This window comes from Nerophis ophidion, linkage group LG29 (assembly GCF_033978795.1).
Source record: "Nerophis ophidion isolate RoL-2023_Sa linkage group LG29, RoL_Noph_v1.0, whole genome shotgun sequence".
Lineage (NCBI taxonomy): Eukaryota > Metazoa > Chordata > Actinopteri > Syngnathiformes > Syngnathidae > Nerophis > Nerophis ophidion.
In genome coordinates, this window is record NC_084639.1 from 13,758,137 (window position 1) to 13,781,183 (window position 23,047).

At 40.1% G+C, this 23,047-nt stretch overlaps 3 protein-coding genes across 3 annotated transcripts; 2 read left to right on the forward strand and 1 right to left on the reverse strand.

Annotated features, from left to right (window-relative positions):
• Positions 1-1,641: 1,641 nt before the first annotated feature.
• On the forward strand, positions 1,642-3,698 carry LOC133546087 (uncharacterized). The gene is made up of 6 exons (XM_061891928.1): positions 1,642-1,737; positions 1,819-2,163; positions 2,461-2,775; positions 2,850-2,975; positions 3,034-3,077; positions 3,160-3,698. Exons 1-6 carry the CDS (start codon positions 1,695-1,697, stop codon positions 3,286-3,288), a joined length of 1,002 nt encoding a protein of 333 aa, XP_061747912.1. The 5' UTR covers positions 1,642-1,694; the 3' UTR covers positions 3,289-3,698.
• A 1,307-nt stretch (positions 3,699-5,005) lies between these two features.
• On the forward strand, positions 5,006-14,727 carry LOC133546090 (uncharacterized). The gene is made up of 4 exons (XM_061891931.1): positions 5,006-5,128; positions 5,205-5,540; positions 9,175-9,510; positions 12,822-14,727. Exons 1-4 carry the CDS (start codon positions 5,089-5,091, stop codon positions 12,902-12,904), a joined length of 795 nt encoding a protein of 264 aa, XP_061747915.1. The 5' UTR covers positions 5,006-5,088; the 3' UTR covers positions 12,905-14,727.
• A 3,757-nt stretch (positions 14,728-18,484) lies between these two features.
• LOC133545909 (uncharacterized) lies at positions 18,485-21,537 on the reverse strand. Its single transcript, XM_061891636.1, has 6 exons — positions 21,447-21,537; positions 21,021-21,365; positions 20,598-20,921; positions 20,413-20,523; positions 20,312-20,355; positions 18,485-20,239 (listed from the first exon to the last, which is right to left on the reverse strand). Exons 1-6 carry the CDS (start codon positions 21,535-21,537, stop codon positions 20,111-20,113), a joined length of 1,044 nt encoding a protein of 347 aa, XP_061747620.1. The 3' UTR covers positions 18,485-20,110.
• Between the last annotated feature and the right edge of the window lie 1,510 nt (positions 21,538-23,047).

The following is a 23,047-nucleotide window of genomic DNA, read 5'->3' on the forward strand; positions in this document are numbered from 1 at the left end:
TGTTTTAGAAGAGGAAGAGGCCCGCTCCAAACTGTTCTCACAAGGTTGTGTGCATGGAATTGTCCAACATTTTTTGGTATCCTGGAGCATTCAAAGTTAATTTCACTGGAACTAAAGGACCAAGCTCAACTCCTGAAAAACAACCCCACACCATAATTTCTCCTCTACCAAATTTCACACTCGGCACAATGCAGTCTCCTGGCAACTACCAAACCCAGACTCGTCCATCAGATTGCCAGATGGATAAGCCTGATTAATCACTCCAGAGAAGGCGTCTTGACTGCTCTAGAGTCCAGTGGCGACGTGCTTTACACCACTGCATCCCACGCTTTGCATTGGACTTGGTGATGTATGGCTTAGATGCAGCTGCACGGCCATAGAAAACCATTCCATGAAGCTCTCTGCGTACTGAAGGTGGGCTAATTGGATGGTCACATGAAGTTTGGAGCTCTGTAGCAACTGACTGTGCAGAAAGTCTTTGCACTATGCGCTTCAGCATCTGCTGACCCCTGTCTGTCAGTTTACGTGGCCTATCACTTGGTGGCTGAGTTGCTGTTGTTCCCAAACTCTTTGATGTTCTTATATTAAAGCCCACAGTTGACTTTGGAATATGTAGGAGCGAGGGAATTTCATGACTGGATTTGTTGCACAGGTGGCATCCTATGACAGTTCCACGCTGGAAATCACTGAGAGCGGCCCATTCTTACACAAATGTTTATAGAAACAGTCTCCATGCCTAAGTGCTTGATTTTATACACCTGTGGCCAGGCCAAGTGTTTAGGACACCTGATTCGGATCATTTGGTTGGGTGGCCAAATACTTTTGGCAATAAAGTGTGGATCGGAGTTTGAATCGTTGTCCTGTGTGATGTCAATTGTGACTTCAGGGTGGATTTGTTGTTTTCCTAACAGGGTAAAGTTAAAGTACCAATGATTGTCACACACACACTAGGTGTGGCAAAATTATTCTCTGCATTTTGACCCTTCACCCTTGATCACCCCCTGGGAGGTGAGGGGAGCAGTGGGCAGCAGCGGTGGCCGTGCCTGGGAATCAGTTTTGGGGATTTAACCCCCAATTCCAACCTTTGATGCTGAGTGCCAAGCAGGGAGGTAATGGGTCCCATTTTTATAGTCTTTGGTATGACTCGGCCGGGGTTTGAACTCACAACCTACCAACCTCTAACTTTAACTTGAACTTTACTTTAACTTTGACTTTACTTTAACTTTAACCTTAACTTTACTTTAACTGTACTTATCCAAAGGAAGTTTCAGCCTCTAAAATGATTCTTAAAATAATTAGTGGAGGATTACTGGTTACTGGTTGGGGCCAGTGAACATGAAAAACATTAACTCTTGTCTTAGCAAAATCCAGCACAAGTGCTATATAGTTTTTTGATTCGTACAAATCTGCAGACAAAAAAAAAAAAAGTTGACTTAGCCACATAAATACTGTAAATTTAACTAAAGAAGGTAAAAAAAACCAAACCAAATAAAAAAAAACTGTGAGACAATGATACAAAGGGACTGGAAAGTTTGGGTAGATATATTTCCACTGAGGTAGAGGCGGCACATGACGACCAATGAGATGGCAGCAAAATAGTTCCCTCCCATTTGGTTTGATGTGGTTCAAGTCAATAATCTTAAGATACAGTCTACATACTGTCTGATGTTCACTTGGTCAAACGAGAGGAGAAAATGTGGATCGTGCTTCATCTGCTGCTCCTGCTCCAAAGTGGAGGTAAGTCCATGCTCAGTTCCAATGGAGACATGTTCATACTGTACATGACTCTTATTAATATGTCTTCTTTTTTCTATTCAGCATGTACAGGTGCCTACAACTTTTCCACTAGGACTGTTGGACCTGGACAAAATGTCTCTCTGAAATGTCCCAGCGGGACAATTCAGAACATTCAACGCTTATTTTGGGTCCGTCTTGTTTCTGGAACCTCTCCTGATTTTTTTCCTAAAACGGCATCTTACGATTCAGGCTCTGTTGAACGTGGAACATCGAAATCTGGACATCGCATCACAGCCAAAAAAGAACAAGGAACATTTGTTCTGCAAATTAGTCAAGTAGAGAAAAGTGATACGGCGATCTACTACTGTTTGAAAGTGGAATTAAGTCAACTCTCGTTTTTGAAAGGAACATTCCTTCAGGTCACAGGTAAATATGACAACAAATAATTAGAAAACAGTTTAAATGAACAATTTTACATATTTTATTTGTTACATAACATTTGTTTATAGATAACAATGTTAACTCAACAACTCTTCCAATGATTCAGCCTTCAGATAAACAAATATTTTATTGTGATGAACATGTTTTTACATGAAATATAACCTCTGCTTTAACACATCAGTATTTTATTAGCTTCAAGATTTCAACAGAAGTGAATGTCGATCTGTGGAATCAAAGTCACAGAGTGCTGAAAGACTTCAATTTGTCTTGCACTCTTCCCAGAACCAGAACCCTCCGTGTCTGTTGTCTCTGAAGTCCAACCAGGACCGCCTGTGAAGTTGCAGTGCTCAGTCCTCTCCCACTCTGGGAATGACATCTATCAGGATGGACACAAAGTGTCCTGGTTCAGAACTGGACCAGAAAGTGTCCATCCCAGCTTTGTTTATGGTGAATGCAAGATCAAAGATAAGTCCACACAGAAATGTGTCCACACTTTCTCAAAGAACGTCAACTCCTCTGATGCTGGAACTTACTTGTGTGCCGTGGTCACATGTGGGAGGATGTTCATGGGAAATCCAATACAAGTCAACATTAAAGGTAAATATTCATTGATCTTTATTGATGGATTCATGAAAAGTGTTTTTTCCCAATGTTTTTTTATCATAATCTAGATGTTGGCAGCTCTGATTTAAACAAGTATGTTATAATCGTCTTGAGTGCTGCTTTGGCCTTAAGTTTCATCATGTCAGCCTTCCTCGTCAACAAGATCAGGACAAAAAACAATATTTCCTGCAAAGGTAAGGAAAAAAAAACATCATTAGGTTGCTTTTTAATGATTTATTTTCAATTTTTTAGCTGGTTCACAAACACTCGATGAAACATTCAGTCGCGTCCAGCAGGTAAGAAAAGTTTGTAGAAAAGTTCTGCATCTTTGTTTCGCTTTCTTTTTCTTGTCATGTCTTACATGATTTGTTTCTTTAGAGGGACGAGGACTCTTTGGTTTATTCCATGCCGACCATTGTTACCAAGAAAACTGGGAGAGCGAGGCAGACAAATACGAGGGCAGCAGAGGGGTTCAGCACGTACGCTGACGTGCGTCTTCAAAACTAAATCCTCCTTTTCTGATTTACCAAAGTATTCTCTTAAAAGAGTTGTATTGACTTTCTGTAAGACTTAGCGCAGTGTGCTGAAAGATGCAAGACTTGTTGATGAAGATAATCCAAAATGTTCTATATGTTCAGGTTATAGGCTGCTATTTTGTTTTCAAGACTTGAACCCTGCTCTTTATACAAGGCTGCAGCTACTAATAGATATTCAAGGGTTCATAAACTAAATTTCCTCTTTAGTGCCGCACTCGTGGCTCCCTGGAGCTTTTTCAAAAATGTATGAAAAGGGAAAAGATGGTGGAAAAAATAGAATATTAGTTTTAATGTTGTTTTTGTAAGAGAGCAAACATGACACACACCTTGCTAATTGTCATTAATCCCACTGTTTGTATTAAACATGCTTCACTGATGAGAGGATTTGGCGAGCGTCGTTTTGTCCTACTAATTTGGGGGTCCTTCAATGCACCATAGTTTGTTTACATGTAACTGCCACACTGAGAGAAAAAAAACCGTCTAAGCAAGCCTGGACCCCTGGGGAGGGAGTCCAGACTGAGGCCAAGGAAAAAAATTATTGGCTGCTGGGGTGGGGGGAGCATGGCTAGTGACAGGAGCAGACCCAACAAAGTAACCACGAGAGCCGACTCTACCCTCGATCGCCCACCAATACAAACACTTACATCATGTGTTGCCTGCATTGTAAGACTTTGTCATAACGAGGGGGTCGCAGCTTGCTGCTGGGTTTGTTCTCCCGGGATGCAAACGGACTATTCCGGACCAGGCGTCAGGTAGGAACATATTTATTTTCTCAAGAAAAACATGCCGTCACACGAGAAGCTAACAAACTGAAAAACTTAACGCAGGAAACACAGAAGCTAAACACTTAAAATGGACTATGGCATGGAACAAACAAGACTTACTGTGGCATGAAACTATGGCAGGAAACAATCAATACAGAGCGGTGTGAATTTGCATACAGCTAAAATTATTCAAAAAGCAAACTACAACCTGCTTCCCAAGAATATACAACAACTCTTCTCAACAAAAGAGGAGAAATATAATCTTAGAGAAAAATGTAACTCAAAAGATTTGTACGCACGTACAGCACTTAAGACCTTCAGTTTATCAGTATGTGGAATGAATTAAGCATAGAAATCAAACAATGCACTAATATCATCCACTTCAAGAAACTCTGCAAACTTAAAGTGTTTACAAAGTACAAAAAAGAAGAATCATGATAAACATTCTGAATTTATTCACCCATTCATTCTCAAAATATTCTTACTTATCTCATCGAATGGAATAAAACTTACTTCAACAATTATTATTATTTTTTTTAATTTAATTACTTATGGATTATATTGTGAAGACATTGAGAACAGGAAGTGAACAAAGGTTTTAGCAACTGTTATGTAAAAGAAAAGGGGTAGGATTTAATAAGTTCTGCTTCTTCCTCCTCCTTTTCCAACGTGTTGAAAAGAGAAACTGGAAATTGTGATGTATCATGTTGTATGCTTGCATGTTCGATATAAACTCAAACTCAAACATTCAAAGAGTAGAAAATATATTTTTATATCCCTGCACAAAATACTTCGACCTGCACTTTTGTTGCATCTCAGGATAGTTTTTTTTGTGTGTGTTTGTTTTAGAATGACAAGTGAGCGTCTCGTCACGCACGCTTGGTAAAAATGGGTCAGTAGTTTGAAAAAAAAAATGCAGCGGAAATGAATTTTTCGCATTTCAGCCTAACACCATTTTTTCCGTCTTGCAAACCTCCTGGAGACTTAGTAGAAAGACGATCACGACGATGGCGAAGCTGGCTGCGCTTGTGCTTCTCAGCGCATTGGGTGAGTTCAGGCACCTCCCTTTTGTAGTTTCCACTTTTTTTCTGCATATTCACTCTTCTTCTGCCTTTTTCTTCAGTTCTGAGTCAATCCTACGTCCCGATAAGACTGAGCCTGGTGGAAGTCGGCGTTAACGTCACTTTGGCATGCCCGCGCTACGACGATAGAGGTGACATATTTTACTGGTACAAGATGAAATTCGGCTCAATGGTCAAAACCATTGCGGAGGGGTATTTCGGGGAAATGTCCCTTCGAGGACCGTTCAAGGACGGAAGATTTGTGAGCGCGCGTACGGGGGACGTGTACGTTTTAAACATCACAAAGGTACGCAAAGACGATGAAGCCATGTACACCTGCCAAGCTGGGACCTCATACAACATGGTGTTCACCGGTGGCACACATCTGCTGGTGAAGGGTGAATATACAGTATAATATACTGTACACTTGTGAAGGACATCATGTCATGGCTGTCTTGAGTTTACAATCATTTCTACAACTCTTATTTGTTTGTGATAGAGTGATTGGAGCACATACGTGTTGGTCACAAAAAACAATCATGAAGTTTTGGTGCTTTTATGAATTAATTATGGATCTACTGAAAATGTGAGCAAATCTGCTGGGTCAAAAGTATACATACAGCAATGTTAATGTTTGCTTACATGTCCCTTGGCAAGTTTCACTGCAATAAGGCGCTTCTGGCAAGCTTCTGGTTGAATTTTTGACCACTTCTCTTGACAAAATTGGTGTAGTTCAGGTAAATTTCTTGGTTTTTATGACATGGACTTGTTTCTTCAGCATTGTCCACACCTTTAACGGCATACTGAAATGAGATGTTATTTTTTAAACGGGGATAGCAGGTCCATTCTATGTGTCATACTTGATCATTTCGCGATATTGCCATATTTTTGCTGAAAGGATTTAGTAGAGAACATCGACGATAAAGTTCGCAACTTTTGGTCGCTATTAAAAAAGCCTTGCCTGTACCGGAAGTAGCAGGCGATGTGCGCGTGACGTCACTGGTTGTAGGGCTCCTCACATCCTCACATTGTTTACAATCATAGCCACCAGAAGCAAGAGCGATTCGGATCGAGAAAGCGAAGATTTCCCCATTAATTTGAGCGAGGATGAAAGATTTGTGGATGAGGATAGTGAGAGTGAAGGACTAGAAGAAAAAAAAGACGAAGGCTGTGGGAGCGATTCAGATGTTATTAGACACATTTACTAGGATAATTCTGGAAAATCTCTTATCTGCTTTTTGTGTTACTAGTGTTTTAGTGAGATTATATAGTCATACCTGAAAGTCGGAGGGGTGAGGTGACTGCCAGTGTCTCTGAGGGAAGTGCCTCTTTGACAGCTGCAGGAAAAACGACACAAGTTCCGCTCATGTTTACGGTAAGAGCCGACTAATTAACACAATTTTCTCACCGAAACCTGCCAGCTAACATGTGGTAGAGAAACATGTTCGCTTGACCGCTTTGTTCCATATTAAATCTTCACAACAAACAAAGAAACACTGGCTGTGTTTGTGTTGCTAAAGGCAGCTGCAATACACCGCTTTCCACCAACAGCATTCTTCTTTGTAGTCTCCATTATTAATTGAACAAATCGCATGTCAGACGAAACAATAAATTCGTAAAAGAACCAAACTTCATGAATGTTTTTGGGACCAATCACTCTATCACAAAAAAATGAGACCACTTCTCTTGACAAAATTGGTGTACTTAAGCTAAATTTGTTGGTTTTCTGACATGGACTTGTTTCTTCAGCATTGTCCACATGTTTAACGGCCTACTGAAATGAGATGTTCTTATTCAAACGGGGATAGCAGGTCCATTCTATGTGTCATACTTGATCATTTCGCGATATTGCCATATTTTTGCTGAAAGGATTTAGTAGAGAACATCCACGATAAAGTTAGCAACTTTTGGTCGCTAATAAACTAGCCTTGCCTGTACCGGAAGTAGCAAACGATGTGCGCGTGATGTCACTGGTTGTAGGGCTCCTCACATCCTCACATTGTTTATAATCATAGCCACCAGCAGCAAGAGCGATTCGGACCGAGAAAACGACGATTTTCCCATTAATTTGAGCAAGGATGAAAGATTCGTGGATGAGGATAGTGAGAGTGAAGGACTAGAACCGGGGTGTCAAACTCAAATACAGAGTGGGCCAAATTGTAAAACTGAACAAAGCCGTGGGCCAATGTTGAACAAATTAATCTCTTAATAGGGACCCAAATAAGTTTTAATTGAATATTGAACAAGCCAGGCTTATATAACTTTATAGTGACATGCAAAATCGAGTTTCAAATAAAAATAATAATAATTAAAAAATATCAATGGCATCTCAAATACAATTTAAATAAAAATTGAATGCCTGTTTTCTATTTGCAGCCTTCTGAGGTAAATATCAAAATAAACTTTATCCACAGGCTAATAATACATTTGACAATAAAATAAAAACAATGAATGAATCAAACATTTAAGCCTTGAAGTAGCACAAGAAAGTGCGTGAATAAAACTTTAATTATTGCTCAGTTTGCTACACTGATTTGCTTTAACACTGAATATGGAACAAGCAACGCTTATATAACTAAATAGTGCAAAATCAACTTTCAAAAAACAAACGATAAAACATCAATGGTATATTAAATAAAATTTAAATAAAAACATTTAATGCCTCTTTTCTATTTGCATTCTTCTGAGGTAAATAGCAACATGAACTTTTTCCACAGGCTAATAAATTTGAAAATAAAACAACAATGAGGTGGGCGGGGTTAAGGGGGGCGGGTTTGATGGTAGTGGAGGTGTATATTGTAACGTCCCGGAAGAGTTAGTGCTGCAAGGGGGTCTGGGTATTTGTTCTGTTGTTTTTATGTTGTGTTACGGTGCGGAGGTCCTCCCGAAATGTGTTTGTCATTCTTGTTTGGTGTGGGTTCACACACAGTATTTGTAACGGCCACCATCAGTGTGACCTGTATGGCTGTTGACCAAGTATGCTTGCATTCACTCATGTGTGTGTTAAAGCCGCATATATTACGTGACTTGGCCGGCACGCTGTTAATATGGAGGAAAAGAGGACGCTAAAGGCAGTGCCTTTAAGGCACGCCCCCAATATTGTTGTCCGGGTGGAACTAGGGAGAAATTCGGGGGAATGGTTGCCCTGGGAGATTTCCGGGAGGGGCACTGAACTTCAGGCGTCTCCCGGGAAAATCGGGAGGGTTGGCAAGTATGAGTATTAGCGGTGAATGCGGTGTTGTATAATACCGACGGGGCCAGCTCTAATGTGAATTTGATATTGCCTCAAGGGCCAAATTAAATTACACAACGGGCCAGAGTTTGACCCCCAGGGACTACAATAAAAAAAAAGACTAGGGCAGTGGGAGCGATTCAAATGTTATTAGACACATTTACTAGGATAATTCTGGAAAATCCCTTATCTGCTTAATCTGTTACTAGTGTTTTAGTGAGATTATATAGTCATACCTGAAAGTCGGAGGGGTGTGGTGACAGCCAGTGTCTCTGAGGGAAGCCATGGAGGAGCCAAGAAAGTTGCGGCTGCCTCTTTGACAGCTGCAGGAAGAACGACACAAGCTCCGCTCATGTTTACGGTAAGAGCTGACTAATTACCACAATTTTCTCACCAAAACCTGCCGGTTGACATGTGGTAGAGAAACATGTTCGCTTGACCGCTCTGTTCCATATTAAAGCTTCACAACAAACAAAGAAACACCGGCTGTGTTTGTGTTGCTAAAGGCAGCTGCAATCCACCGCTTTCCACCAACAGCATTCTTCTTTGTAGTCTCCATTATTAATTGAACAAATCGCATGTCAGACAAAACAATAAATTCATAAAAGAACCAAACTTTATGAATGTTTTTGTTACCAATCACTCTATCACAAAAAAATAAGAGTTGTAGAAATGATAGGAAACTCAAGACAGCCATGACATTATGTTCTTTACAAGTGTATGTAAACTTTTGACAACAACTGTTTATCGATAAAAGGGCTTCTGTATCGCACGTTAATGCCTCTTTGTGACTCACACAGATCCCAGACGCAAGTCCTTCCAGGTGAGACAAATCCCGCAAAGCAAGTCGGTCAAAGGGGCGGAGTCTGTGACCATCCAGTGTTCCGTCCTCGCCGAGAGCAAAGAATATTTTCGCCAAAGTCCGAACCAAAGCAGCGTCTACTGGTTGAAGTCCGGATCGGGAGAGTCTGATCCACACATCATTTACTCCGACAGTGACGATGAACAAGACCCAAGAAGCTGCGTCCACCATCTCTCTCTGACCGTACTCAACTCCTCCGACACCGGAACATACTACTGTGCCGTAGCCACGTGTGGACAGATCCTGTTCGGACAAGGAACTCATGTGGACACACGTATGTATTAAACATTTACTCATGTTCTTTATTTTAGTCAATTGTTGGCCTTTTTTAAAGGTTAATAAATAGTTTTTTTTAAATGAAAATAGGACTTCTGCAGAAAAAAGTTGTTTAAAACATGCTAAACGTAAAGGAAAAGATAAAATACAGCTTCCGGTTCAATTTGTCTGTTTCTTGAAAAATTCAAATCCTTAGAAAGAAAACACCACAAAATCCCCATTTTATGGCAATATTTGAATGAAAATCAACCCCTTTTTGTTTATTTTAAAATCTGCCATATATATTAAGAATTCAAAAACGGCCCAAATTTTATTTTTGGGATTTGCGTTTCAGAATTGGAACTTGAATGAACGGAAGGTACACAGACCTTAAATATACAAATAAATGTTCAAACCAAATATGGTTTGAACATTTATTTGTATATTTAACATTTGTGAAGTGAAGTGAAGTGAATTATATAGCGCTTTTCTCTAGTGACTCAAAGCGCTTTACATAGTGAAACCCAGTATCTAAGTTACATTTAAACCAGTGTGTGTGGCACTGGGAGCAGCTGGGTAAAGTGTCTTGCCCAAGGACACAACGGCAGTGACTAGGATGGCGGAAGCGAGAATCGAACCTGGGACCCTCAAGTTGCTGGCACGGCCACTCTACCAATCAAGCTATGCCGCCCCTTTCTATTTAACACTTAGATTTCACTTTTGGATTTAACCTTTATTGTAAAATTTAAGACTTACATTTAACGTTTAGATGAACCGTGCGTCAGGCTTACCCTGACAGTTTGTCTGTTTTAGTTTTTTCCTCTGCATTTGTCTTTGTTTCCTCTGTGTTTAGTATCTACTGTATTTAGTTCCTGTCAAGTGCTATTATTTTGGTTCAGCTTCCTGTTTGTCTTCCTGTGTTCTGTTGTCACCTCAGCTGCGGCTGATTGGCACCTGGCCACACCTGGTGTCAATCAGCCCGCTCCTATATTACCTGCTTTGTTCCTCCAGTCAGTGCTGGATAATTTTCATTGCCACATGTCGCTCCTGTCGTGTCGTACCTTGTCTTTGCAGCGTAGCGGTAAGCTATTTTCGGTTGATGTTTGTAGCTTACTGTTTTTTGTATCCTGCTTCCGTTTTATTTTTCATTATACAAGTACGACTTCTGTTTGCCTGTTCGCTACCCGCTGGCTTCCACGCTAAGCTCCTTTTCGTTATTTTCTAGCTCCCAGGCTAGCTCCTTTTGTTTGATTATCCGCCTCGTGCTCGCTTTGTGTTTGTACCCTTTTGTTTGTTCTTGTTCTATTATTTATATAAAATCATGTTTTCTTGCTCAGTGCCTGCCTGCTTCTCTGCATCATGGGGTTCGTCACTAAATAACTTTGACACCATTTGGATTTACCTTTTCAACATTTTTAAACATCCTGTTGTAAAGATGAAAGGCGAAGGCTTAAAAAAACAAAACTGTATATATGTACTACTGGTATAAATGAAAGTGTAAACCACAAATTATGTAATTTACCAATTGTTTTGTGCATTCATGAAATGCAAAAGTAAAATCTGTGACAGTGAGTGTCTTACCATGAATTGTTCATGAACAAGTTGAAAAACTTATTGGGGTGTTGGTCAGTTGTACAAAATATGTACTGTACTGTGCAATCTACTAATACAAGTTTGAATCAATCAATAAATACAACATCTTGTGCAACTAAATCTTGGTATTTTAATATTTCTAATATCGCGAATCGGTGTATTTGTTTCGAAAGTGTTTGTCTTCATTTTAACACCGACTTGGAGATGGAAATCAACCAATGGCTATAATCTCACATATTTACGTGTCTCACGCTCAATAAAAGAGAGCACGGTGGAAGAGGGGTTAGTGCATGTGCCTCACAATACGAAGGTCCTGTAAAGTTGTGGGTTCAATCCCGGCCTCGGGATCTTTCTGTGTGGAGTTTGCATGTTCTCCCCGTGAATGCGTGGGTTCCCTCCGGGTACTCCGGCTTCCCCCCACCTCCAAAGACATGCACCTGGGGATAGGTTGATTCCATCCATCCATTTTCAACCGCTTTTCCCTTTTGGGGTCGCTGGAGCCTATTTCAGCTGCATTCAGGCGGAAGGCTTTGTACACCATGGAAAAGTCGCCACCTCATCACAGGGCCAACACAGATAGACAGACAACATTCACACTCACATTCACACACTAGGGACTAGGGGCGTGGGAAAAAATCGATTCGAATACGAATCGCGATTCTCACGTTGTGCAATTCAGAATCGATTCTCATTTTTTTTTAAATCAAATTTTTTTTTGTAGATTTAAATATTTTTTTTTATTTTTTATTTTTAATCAATCCAACCAATACACAGCAATACCATAACAATGCAATGCAATCCAATTCCAAAACCCAACCTGACCCAGCAACACTCAGAACTGCAATAAACAGAGCAATTGAAAGGAGACACAAACACGACACAGAACAAACCAAAAGTAGTGAAACAAAAATAAATATTATCAACAACAGTATCAATATTAGTTATAATTTCAGCATAGCAGTGATTAAAAATCCCTCATTGACATTATCATTAGACATTTATAAAAATAAAATAAAGAACAATAGTGTCACAGTGGCTTACACTTGCATCACATCTCATAAGCTTGAAAACATACTGTGTCCAATGTTTTCACAAAGATAAAATAAGTCCTATTTTTGGTTCGTTTAATAGTTAAAACAAATTTACATTATTGCAATCAGTTGATAAAACATTGTAAAAAGATCAGTAGAAGATCATATAACTTTGTCTTGAATTTGAAAAACATTTTATTTTCCACTAAAGAAGGGCTCGGTGGATGCACATATGAAACTGGCGAGGTTCAGTACCTCCAACAAGGTTAAGAACCACTGCCTTAAAACAAGTAAAATACTCTAACATAAAATCTGTTTAGTGAGAAGAATGATCTTATCAGACAGAAAATAAGCAAATATCACCCTTATTTGAAATATTTAATCTTACTTAGATTTCAGTTTTTGCAGTGTTCAGATTTCATTTGGTTTGAAGACGCAACAAAGAAGAGCAGGAAGTTGAACCCTTTCCTCTGACTGTGTTCTTGCTACTTCCTGTTGCGGTCCGACTCGCTGCCGTCATCAAACTGCTTTGCTCTCTTCGTATTAGTCTGAAGTCAGAATTTGGCTTTTGCGATAATAACTTCAGAGTGTGAATGGTTTTGTCACACAGACTCCAAGGGGCAAGCGAGGCGCGCTGCATCCAACTGTTGACTTTATTTTGTAAGGTTGCATTGCAGTCCTAAGATGCACTCTTCTTGTGTTGCAGAACAAGACCTGCAATCAGCTGCCGTTTTGCTGGCTGCTCTGCTGGCCTCCTTCGCTGTTGTGGTCACTATTGTAGTTGCTTAACTTGTATTTTATTTTTACTAACAGTAATATTTTTTATTATCATTTCATACACATCATTTTGTTTTGTTTTGCCCCAAGATGGCGCTTCTGTAGTGGCTGCTGGTGGCAGGAGCTCATCCTTTTGTGTTCCTGATGTTTCCCTCTTGTTTTTCATGGGTTTGGTTTTGCCTTTTTGGTTCTGGACCCTTTGGGACTTTCGTGACTTCTGCGGTGCTTTTTTGTGGACTACTGGATCCGCCTCCTGGGGAGACTTTTGGACATGGAGACCAGCTGCTGGGTCTCTGCCACACTATAGTCCGTTTGGAGAGACTGGAGGAGATGCGGATGAAGAGTCAGGGCTACAAAGCTGGCGTTAAACGCCGGGATGGACAAGCTTCACAGCGTCTTGGCTGAATGAGCAGGTATCGGACACATTGGGACCCTTTGGGACTGTGAGACAAGGGGTGGCACTTTCGTGACCTCTGCGGTGCTTTTTTTGTGGACTTCTGGATCTGCCTCACGGGAGCCTTTTTGGCCATGGAGACCAGCTGCTGGGTCTCTAGTTTGGAGGGACTTGAGGAGATGCAGAAGAGGGGACAGGGCTGCGGAGCTAGCACTGAGCGCCGGGACGGAGAGGCTTCACAGTGTCTTGGCTGGGTGAGCAGGTGTCGGACACCGCAGTCCCCTTGGACGTATCCTCGCTCATCCATGCGGACTGGACACTGGCCGAGAGTTGGTTGGCGGCCGAGAGTGGAGTCGGCTCTCTTGGTTGCTTTGTTGGGTCTGCTCCTGTCTCTGGCCATGCTCCCTCCTCCCCAGCGGACGATGGCGTGGAACACCGCAGAGGCCACCACAGTGTATATGTTTCTTTTACTTTTTATTCATAGCTGTATGTAGAAGTGTCTGGTTGTATCCGCTGCTTTAATGTCTTTCATGTCCTTTGTGTTCTTTGATGTTTGATGTTCACATGTAAGAGGGATGTGTACTATGGCTATGATTTGTTTTTTGTTTTTTTTCCCCTTGGCCTCAGTCTGGACCCCCTCTCCAGGGGCCCAGGCTTAGACCGATTTTTTTATTTTATTTTAATCTTTTATTTTTTTCTCCCATCCCCCCCACTTGTTTACCTGTATCTCATCTTTTTTGTAATGGGCGCTGGAAGCCGGCAGACCTGTCAGCGATCCAGTTCTGTCACCCTGTAATGTTTGTCTGATCTTGAATGGGATTGTGCTGAAAATTTTAATTTTCCTGAAGGAACTCTCATGAAGGAATAAATAAAGTACAATCTAATCTAATCTAATCTGATCTAATCTAATCTAATCTAATCTAATCTAATCATTGGTCTCCTTGGACATATCTTCGCTCTTCAATGCGGACTGGACACTGCTCAGGAGTTGGTAGGCGGCCGAGGGTGGAGTCCGCTCTCTTGGTTGCTTTGTTGGGTCTGCTCCTGTCTCTGGCCATGCTCCCCCCACCCCAGCAGACAATGGCGTGGACCATCGCGGTGGCCACCACGGTGTATATGTATTTTTGTTGTTGTTTTTCTTTTGTGGCTGCATGTAGAAGTGGCTGGTTGCATCAGCTCTGCTCTTTTAATGTCATTTGTGTTCATTCCCTCTTACACACATGTTCATGTGTGCTAAGGCTATGAGTTCTTTTCTTCTTCCTTAGCCTCAGTCTGGACCCCCTCTCCAAAGGCCCAGGCTTAGACTGAATATTTTCTTTTCTCACCGGACCAAGTCACCAATCCTGTTCTGTCTCCCTGTAATGTTTGTCTGCTCTTGAATGGGATGAATCTGAAAATATTCATTCCCCCTCGGGGATTATTAAAGTATTTCGGATTCTGATCCTTTAAAAATGTAATTCATGAAACTGCTCGCCAAAAATGCTAAGACACGTAGGATGGCTTCTTCTTTTTTGTTTTGGACGTGTTGAGTTGTGCACGTGTAAACATGTGATGCACTTCAATGTAACTTTGACAACCATGTTTACTAAACCATTACCAAACACCACTACTGTGTGAAGATAATAAACCATTCATTTGTCTTTAAGGGGTCTTATAATCCAAAACCACATTTCATACCTGTTTCATACATTTCATACCACATTTCATACCTGTATATATATATACATATATATATATATATATATATATATATATATATATATATATATATATATATATATATATATATGTATATGAAAATTTTTCTCCCTCTTTTACACACACACACACACACACACACACACACACACACACACACACACACACACACACGCCTGCGGCCGTCAGACTAAAAAAAAAATGGCTGCACATCATCCTTTTTTTACCGTCCAAGTGTGTGGTAAACAATTACTTACACTGCAAAAAGTCAGGGTTCCAAAACAAGAAAAAAAAAATACAAAAATGAGGGTTATTTTACTTGAACTAACCAAAATTATCTGCCAATAGAACAAGAAAATGGGGCTTGTCGAGACTTTCCAAAACAAGTAAAATTTGCTAACTTCGTTGAACCCCAAAATACCTTAAAATAAGTATATTCTCACTAATAACAAATGCACTTTTCTTGGTAGAAAAAAAAGAGGACTTTTTGCTCTATATGTTGAAAAATATTCTTAAATTAAGTAAATGTTAGTGCCATTATCTTGACATAATGATATGCGCTCGGTATTACATTTCTTGAAACCAGCAAACTTATACTGAAAACTAATTTATTGTTCTTAATGGAAAGACAACAAGGCAAGCGCTTGTTACTCTCGGGGTCTCCTAGCCGCTCAGGCAAATCATTTAGTGTAAACATGCATTTTTCCATCAACAACATGACATCATCGCACCAAGTGCGTGCTCTTTCAGTCAAATAGTTCGCATATATACAGCCAAGCCCCCGACCAACATTTTTTTAATTGTTATTTTGAAGAACTTATCTGAATGTGCATGATGTTAAATGTTTAAATAATAATTGTACTGTGCCAACTGTACTACAATATGAGTACCTATTTTCTATTGTCTCATTGAAAATAAAACAGCAAAGTCCATTTGGCTGTCATCTGTTTTAATTATGAGACACAATTGTGTCGAAGTCATGATTTCTTTTTCATGCTTGAAATAAGAAATTAATACTTTAAAAAAGTAGTTTTGTACTTGTGAGTGTTGATGACACAGCTTTGCCACACTTGATATTCTAGTTTCAAGCATGTTTTACTCTATATAGGTCATAAAATCTCAGCAACAAGCTGTAATATCTTACTGAGATCATTTAGGACCAAAACCCTTAAAACAAGTAAAATACTCTATCATAAAATCTGCTTAGTGAGAATAATTATCTTATCAGACAGAAAATAAGCAAATATCACCCTTATTTGAGATTTGTAATCGTACTTAGATTTCAGTTTTTGCAGTGTTGGACCTCAGTACAAAAAGGACAATAAAAACAAAGTTTTAATTGTTTTCATTTATTGACTCACTGATTTCCACACGTTACATTTCCTGCGCCAGGTTTCTCTGAAACCACAATAATCTCCTGTTTTATATTCCACTAAATATTATAAAACATCATTGTAAAAAGTGTGAGGAGAGGTATAAATCTACACTTTCTAAGTGTGTATTTCCAAGTAATGAGTGACAATAGTAATTAAAGGTACTTTCAAAAATGTCACGTTTGGTTGGGTTGAAAGCACTTTGGTGTCTTTGTGATCCTGATACATATAAACACACTTGACCAATCAAACCTGGTTCAGTGTGGTTATCAGAACCCTGAAGTGCACCACAAGGAGTGTACCACTTGAGCTAAAATGTGAACGCTACGCACACCGGTATAAAATATGAAAGATCAAGGGTGATGGGTCAAATGCCGAGAAGAATTTCGCCACACCTGGTGTGTGTGTGACAATGATTGGTACTTTAACTTTAACTTTAAAATAGCCTACATTTTCAACCTGAAGATGACGTTCTTGTTTGGAATATTTGAGTTATGTCACGTAATATGTTATGCAATCAAGTACTTACTGTATGCATATGTTCTTACTGTACTGCCTTAGGTCCATCTATCCATCCATTTTCTACCGCTTGTCCCTTTTGGGGTCACAAGACAAAAATACATTTTCAAACGTAAAGGCTAAGTACTGTATTTTCCGGACCATAGGGCGGACCATAGCGGGTAGAGTCAGGTCTATTTTCATATATAGGGCGCACTAAAGGGTTCACATTATTATTTTGTTTTTGTAAATGTAAACCACTTCCTTGTGGTCTACATAACACGTAACGGTGGTTCTTTGGTCAAAATGTTGCATACCGTATTTCCTTAATTAATTTGAAACCTCTTCTCACTCCGGCGTTTACCAAAGGCATGCCGTAAAAATATGAGTGTGGTGTAAGGATACCATCATGAAAAGCACATTTAATAAAAAAAACGTTATTATGGTTTTACCTTTACTTATAAATGAAGTCCATGCCAGCTCCTCCTGACCAAAAGTATCGATAACTTGTTTCTAAAAGTCTTCCTTGTCTTTTTTCAGTTTTAAAAGTCTCTCTGTCTCGATGAAGATCTTTCTTTTTTATCTCCTGCTTCGATTGAAAGTCCAGTTTAGAAAACTGTTTTATTTTAGATATGTAATCCTCCATGTTAAAAGTGCAAGCGAGAGGAAAAAATAAACGACCGCTGCTCACTCTTGCTGCTTGTTGTCACTTCTTCTGCAGCCGAGTAGTCGCAAGAAGGATCACTAGCGCCCTCTAGCACCAGGAAGCGGGAGTCATTTAATGACTCAAATTTGACACACGTAGCTACGGTATATTAATAAAACATAGCTGTTTACTGTTTTTTTTTAGCATATTCAATAGCTTGGAATTTAAATCCTACTGCGATTTCAAATTACTGAAATCAGCCTCCTCCGTTTTGAAAATGAAGACAGGTGAAGTGTCACTCGTGACGTGCCGAATTTGACCCGGTGGAAATTCTAGGCATATGCTAATTATTTTGCGAAACGAGTTTGACCCGGCGGAAATTCTAGACATGCGCTAATAAAAATAATATTTTGCGAAACGTGTTTGACCCGGCAGTAATTCAAGGCAGGCGCATACTATATACCGGCGAAAATTCAAGGAAATACGGTAGATGATGTTTTACAGACCATCTTCAAGTCGCTTTCTGACAGTCGCTATAGCATGCGCCGTTTTGTGGGTGGTCTTCTTTACGTGGCTCACCTTCGGCAGTGTCTTCTCCCCGCTTTTGTTGTAGCGGTGTAGCGTGCAAGGACGGGAGTGGAAGAAGTGTCAAAAGATGGAGGTAACTGTTTTAATGACATTGAGACAATGAAGCAGCCTCTTCTCATCCGTGGCTCATGAGTGCAATAACAACGCCGGAAAAACGTCCGACTGGAACTCTCTGATAACTAAAGTTCCTTGAGTGAATAATTTAAACTCACTATACCTGTATGTTTTAGCGCTTTCATGGCAAGTTTACTGACAGATATAAGTGTGAACTTTACACTACTTTATATAAGAAATGGCAACAGAGGAGGATGAATGTCCCATAACAAGAAGATAGAGAAAAAGAAGAAGCTTATCCACTACATTGTCGCACGGAATACAAAGGCGGAAGCGCACAATTTTTCAGAATTTATGCAGATCCCAAATACACTTCAGCAGGTACCAGAAGGTAAGAAAAGTTGCTTTTGCATAATATTGTCAAACAAAACACCAGATAATATGTCTTACATTATCCACAAACCATAACAAAATGTGTATGTTGAAGCACAGTACAATCCATGAAGCGGTGCGGCTTCATAGCTTACCAAAGTTGTACTAAAACATGTTGATGGAATATTTGAGAACCGTGTGTAATGTTCTCTATTTTTAAAGGCCTACTGAAACCCACTACTACCGACCACGCAGTCTGATAGTTTATATATCAATGATGAAATATTAACATTGCAACACATGCCAATACGGCCTTTTTAGTTTACTAAATTACAATTTTAAATTTCCCGCAAAGTGTCTGTTGAAAACATCGCGGAATGATGACGCTTATGTTGACGCGTGCTTGTGACGTTTTTGGTTATCCCAGCGCCATTCAAGGCTAAAAGTCGTCTGCTTTAATCGCATAATCACACAGTATTTTGGACATCTGTGTTGCTGAATCTTTTGCAATTTGTTCAATTAATAATGGAGACTACAAAGAAGAATGCTGTTGGTGGAAATCTGTGGATTTCAGCTGCCTTTAGCAACCAAAACACGGTGTTTCTTTGTTTGTTGTGAAGCGAACATGTTTCTCTACCACATGTCCACCGGCAGGTTTCGGTGAGAAAGCTGTGGTAATAAGTCGGCTCTTACCGGAGACATGAGCGGAGCTTGCGTCAAAGAGGCAGCTGCGACGTTCTTGCCTCCTCCATGGCTTCCATCAGAGACACTGGCGGTCACCACACCCCTCCGACTTTCAGGTATGACTTTATAATCTCCCTAAAACACTAGTAACACAATAAGCAGATAAGGGATTTTCCAGAATTATCGTAGTAAATGTGTCTAATAACAGCTGAATCGCTCCCACTGCACTCAGCTTTTTTTTTCTTTCTAGTGCTTCACTCTAACTTTCCTCATCCACAAATCTTTCATCCTCGCTCAAATTAATGGGGAAATTGTCGCTTTCTCGGTCCGAATCGCTCTTGCTGCTGGTGGCTATGATTTTAAACAATGTGAGGATGTGAGGAGCTCTACAACCCGTGACGTCACGCTTACATCGTCTGCTACTTCCGGTACAGGCAAGGCTTTTTTATTAGCGATCAAAAGTTGAGAACTTTATTGTCGATGTTCTCTACTAAATCCTTTCAGCAAAAATATGGCAATATCGCGAAATGATCAAGTATGACACTCAGAAAGGACTTGCTATCCCCGTTTGAATAAGAAAATCTCATTTCAGTAGGCTTTTAATGGAACACATACAATATTTGTGTTTACTTGAGTCATATTGCAGTCTACGTCTATCTCTTTTGCGTGACTGTCATATACTGGTCACACATATCATTTCACCATGTACCAAATAAAATAGCTTCGAGGTCGGTAAGCACAATCAAAATTTTTCTGCGTTGTCGAGTTTTGAGAAAATAAAAGGATTTTAAGTGCGCCTTATAGTCTGAAAAATCTGGTACATTTTCATTTAGCTTATGGTGGCTGTAAAGGCAGATCAATACAAGCTAATTTCCTGAACCTCTTTGCAGTATTAAAACGTTTGGAGGATGTCAGTTTCGAAAAAACACGTCAGCGTAGGTGGTCATTTCTTCTGCTGCTTTTTCTTTTGTCTGCCTCGCCTTGGCAGTTTTCCTGGTGACGATGGTCGGCACAGAATAGACCAAAGAGTCCTCGTCTCTCTAAGAGACACAAGTGGTGTTTGACATTAAAAAGAAAAACTAAACAAAAACGCACAACATTTCCATCTTTACCTGCTGGACGCAACTGGACGTTTCATCGAGTATTTGTGGACCAGCTGAAAATTGGAGACAAAGCTTAATAGTTCCGTCAAATAATGTGCATTTTCAGTTACCTTTGCAGCAACATTTCTTTGTCCTGATCTTGTGGATGAGGAAGGCTGACATGATGAAACTTAAGGCCAAAGCAACACTCAAAACACTCCAAAACAGACCTCTTGGGATACCTGCTTGTGAAATGCCGAAGTCAATTTTTATAGGATCCAAAACTTTGAATTTGTCCATACTGATGACCATTGACCTTTAATGATGACTTCTACTGGATTTCCCACGAAAATCCTCCCACATGTGACCAGAGCACACACGTAAATTCCAGCATCGGAGGAGCTGAGGGTCTTTGAGAAAGTGTGGAAGCAGTTCTGCGAGGAGTTATCTTTGATCTTCTTGCATTCGTCATGAGTGAAAACAAAGCTGGGATGGACGCTTCCGGGTCCAGTTCTGAACCACAACACTTTGGGTCCATCCTGACAGATGTCATTCCCAGAGTGGGAGAGGACTGAGCACTGCAACTTCACAGGCGGGCCTGGTTGGACTTCAGAGACAACAGACACGGAGGGTTCTGGTTCTGGGAAGAGTGCAAGACAAATTGAAGTTACCATCATTTTTAGACGGAATGGAACACTTAAAGTATGAACAATTGTTGTATTATCTCTGTTATATTTACCTGTCACTTGAAGAAATATCCCATTCAAAAACATCCAGTTACCTAAATTTATTGTTAAACAATAGTAGATCGCCGTATCACTTTTCTCCACTTGATTCAATTGTAGATCGAAACGTTCTTGTTCTTTTTTGGCTGTGATGCGAGGTCCGGTCTTTAATGTTCCATGTTTATCAGAGTTGTAATTCATATATGACAGTGTGACTAATGCTTCAGGAAAGGTTCCGGACACAAGTCGGAGCCAAAATAAATATTCAAACTCCGAATTATTCTCCAGGACACATGTTAAAGAGGCATTTTGTCCAAGTCCAACAGTCTGTGTGGAAAAGGTGTAAGCACCTGTACATGCTGGAGAGAAAAAAGAAGACATATTAATAAGAGTCATGTACAGTATGAACATGTCTCCATTGGAACTGAGCATGGACTTACCTCCACTTTGGAGCAGGAGCAGCAGATGAAGCACGATCCACATTTTCTCCTCTTGTTGGACCAAGTGAAGATCAGACCATCTAGACAGCATCTTAAGATTATTGACAAGAATCACATCACACCAAATGGGAGGGAGTTATGTCACAGCGACCTCATTGGCTGCCATCTGTGTCACCTCTACTTCAGAGGAAATATGTCAGCCAAAACTTTCCAGTCTGTTTGTGCTATATTTTCAAAGTGTGTATTGTTTTTTTTTTTTGGTTCACTACGTTTAGACTCAGACTTCCTTTACTGTCATTCAAAACTTTACGGTACAGGTAACAACTTTTTGTTGCATTGGCTCGTGGTAGTGCAAGTTTGTTAACTATGCAGTCTTTCTGTGGCAGATTGTTGTGCGTCAATACACCAAAAATCCATGTGATATTTAGGGACCGATGTCCCTTTGGGACAGAGGACCCTATTGAATTTTTTGCATTTTAATATTATTATTGTTATTCTTTATTATTATCATACCACCGCCTCTTTGAGCTGTAATTTGACCCCCTTAACATGCTTCAAAACTCACCAAATTTGACACACACATCAGGACTGGCGAAAATTGCGATCAAAAAAACCAAGCCCCAAAACTCAAAATTGCGCTCTAGCGCCCCCTTGGAAGAAAAAACAGACACAACTGTCTCTAACTTCCAGTAGGAATGTCGTAGGAACATGAAATAAAAACCTCTATGTAGGTCTCAGTTAGACTTATATTTCATACACTGACCCCCCCCCCCCCCCCCCCCCCCGGCTAAAATCAACAGGAAGTTTGCAATTCCCTCCTTGAATCCAAAAGTTGGCTAGAAAATATTGCTTTTTTTTTTCAAACACAATCTCCTCTGAGGCCGTTTGTCATTTCGACTTCAAATAAACACAAAAGCGAGATTGAACCCTTCTGAGTAAAAGTTGATGAAAGAGTTTTAATTACTACCCCGGTTTGGATTTTATGAGTCCGCAAAGAACCGCTGCGCTGGTGCTGTTGTACTACTGCTGTCACAAAATGGCGGCTTCCTGCTCAGACAAAACTGCTTCTAACTCACTGTAGGACTGTCATATACACATGAAACAAAACCTCAATGTAGGTCTCACCGGGACCCAAATTTCATACACTGACCGCCTCCAACTAAAATCATCAGGAAGTTTGCTATTCCCACTTCAATACAACAGCTGCATTCCATTCACAATGCATTAAAGTCTCAAAATGGCGGCACCAAGGCGTCCTTATAAAATGCCCAAGCAACTTTACTGTTATTACTATGAGACTGATGTATAACACATGTGTATACAACATGTTCTCTGCGTAATAATCCATCCATCCATCTTCTACCGCTTATCCGGACGTGGGTTGTGGGGGCAGCAGCCAAAGCGGTCCTGTCCATCGCTGCTTGCAGCTTTAATTATACTAGATTTTGCTAAAAAAACAACAATAAAAATAAGATAATTTTATTTTCTTTGGTAACATAATAAAATAATTTTATTTTGAAAACCAGTAAGCATCCACCCATTATTTTAACACTCCTTTAATAGCCCTTTCAGCCAAAATGGTGTACCTTCTGGAATAGGTT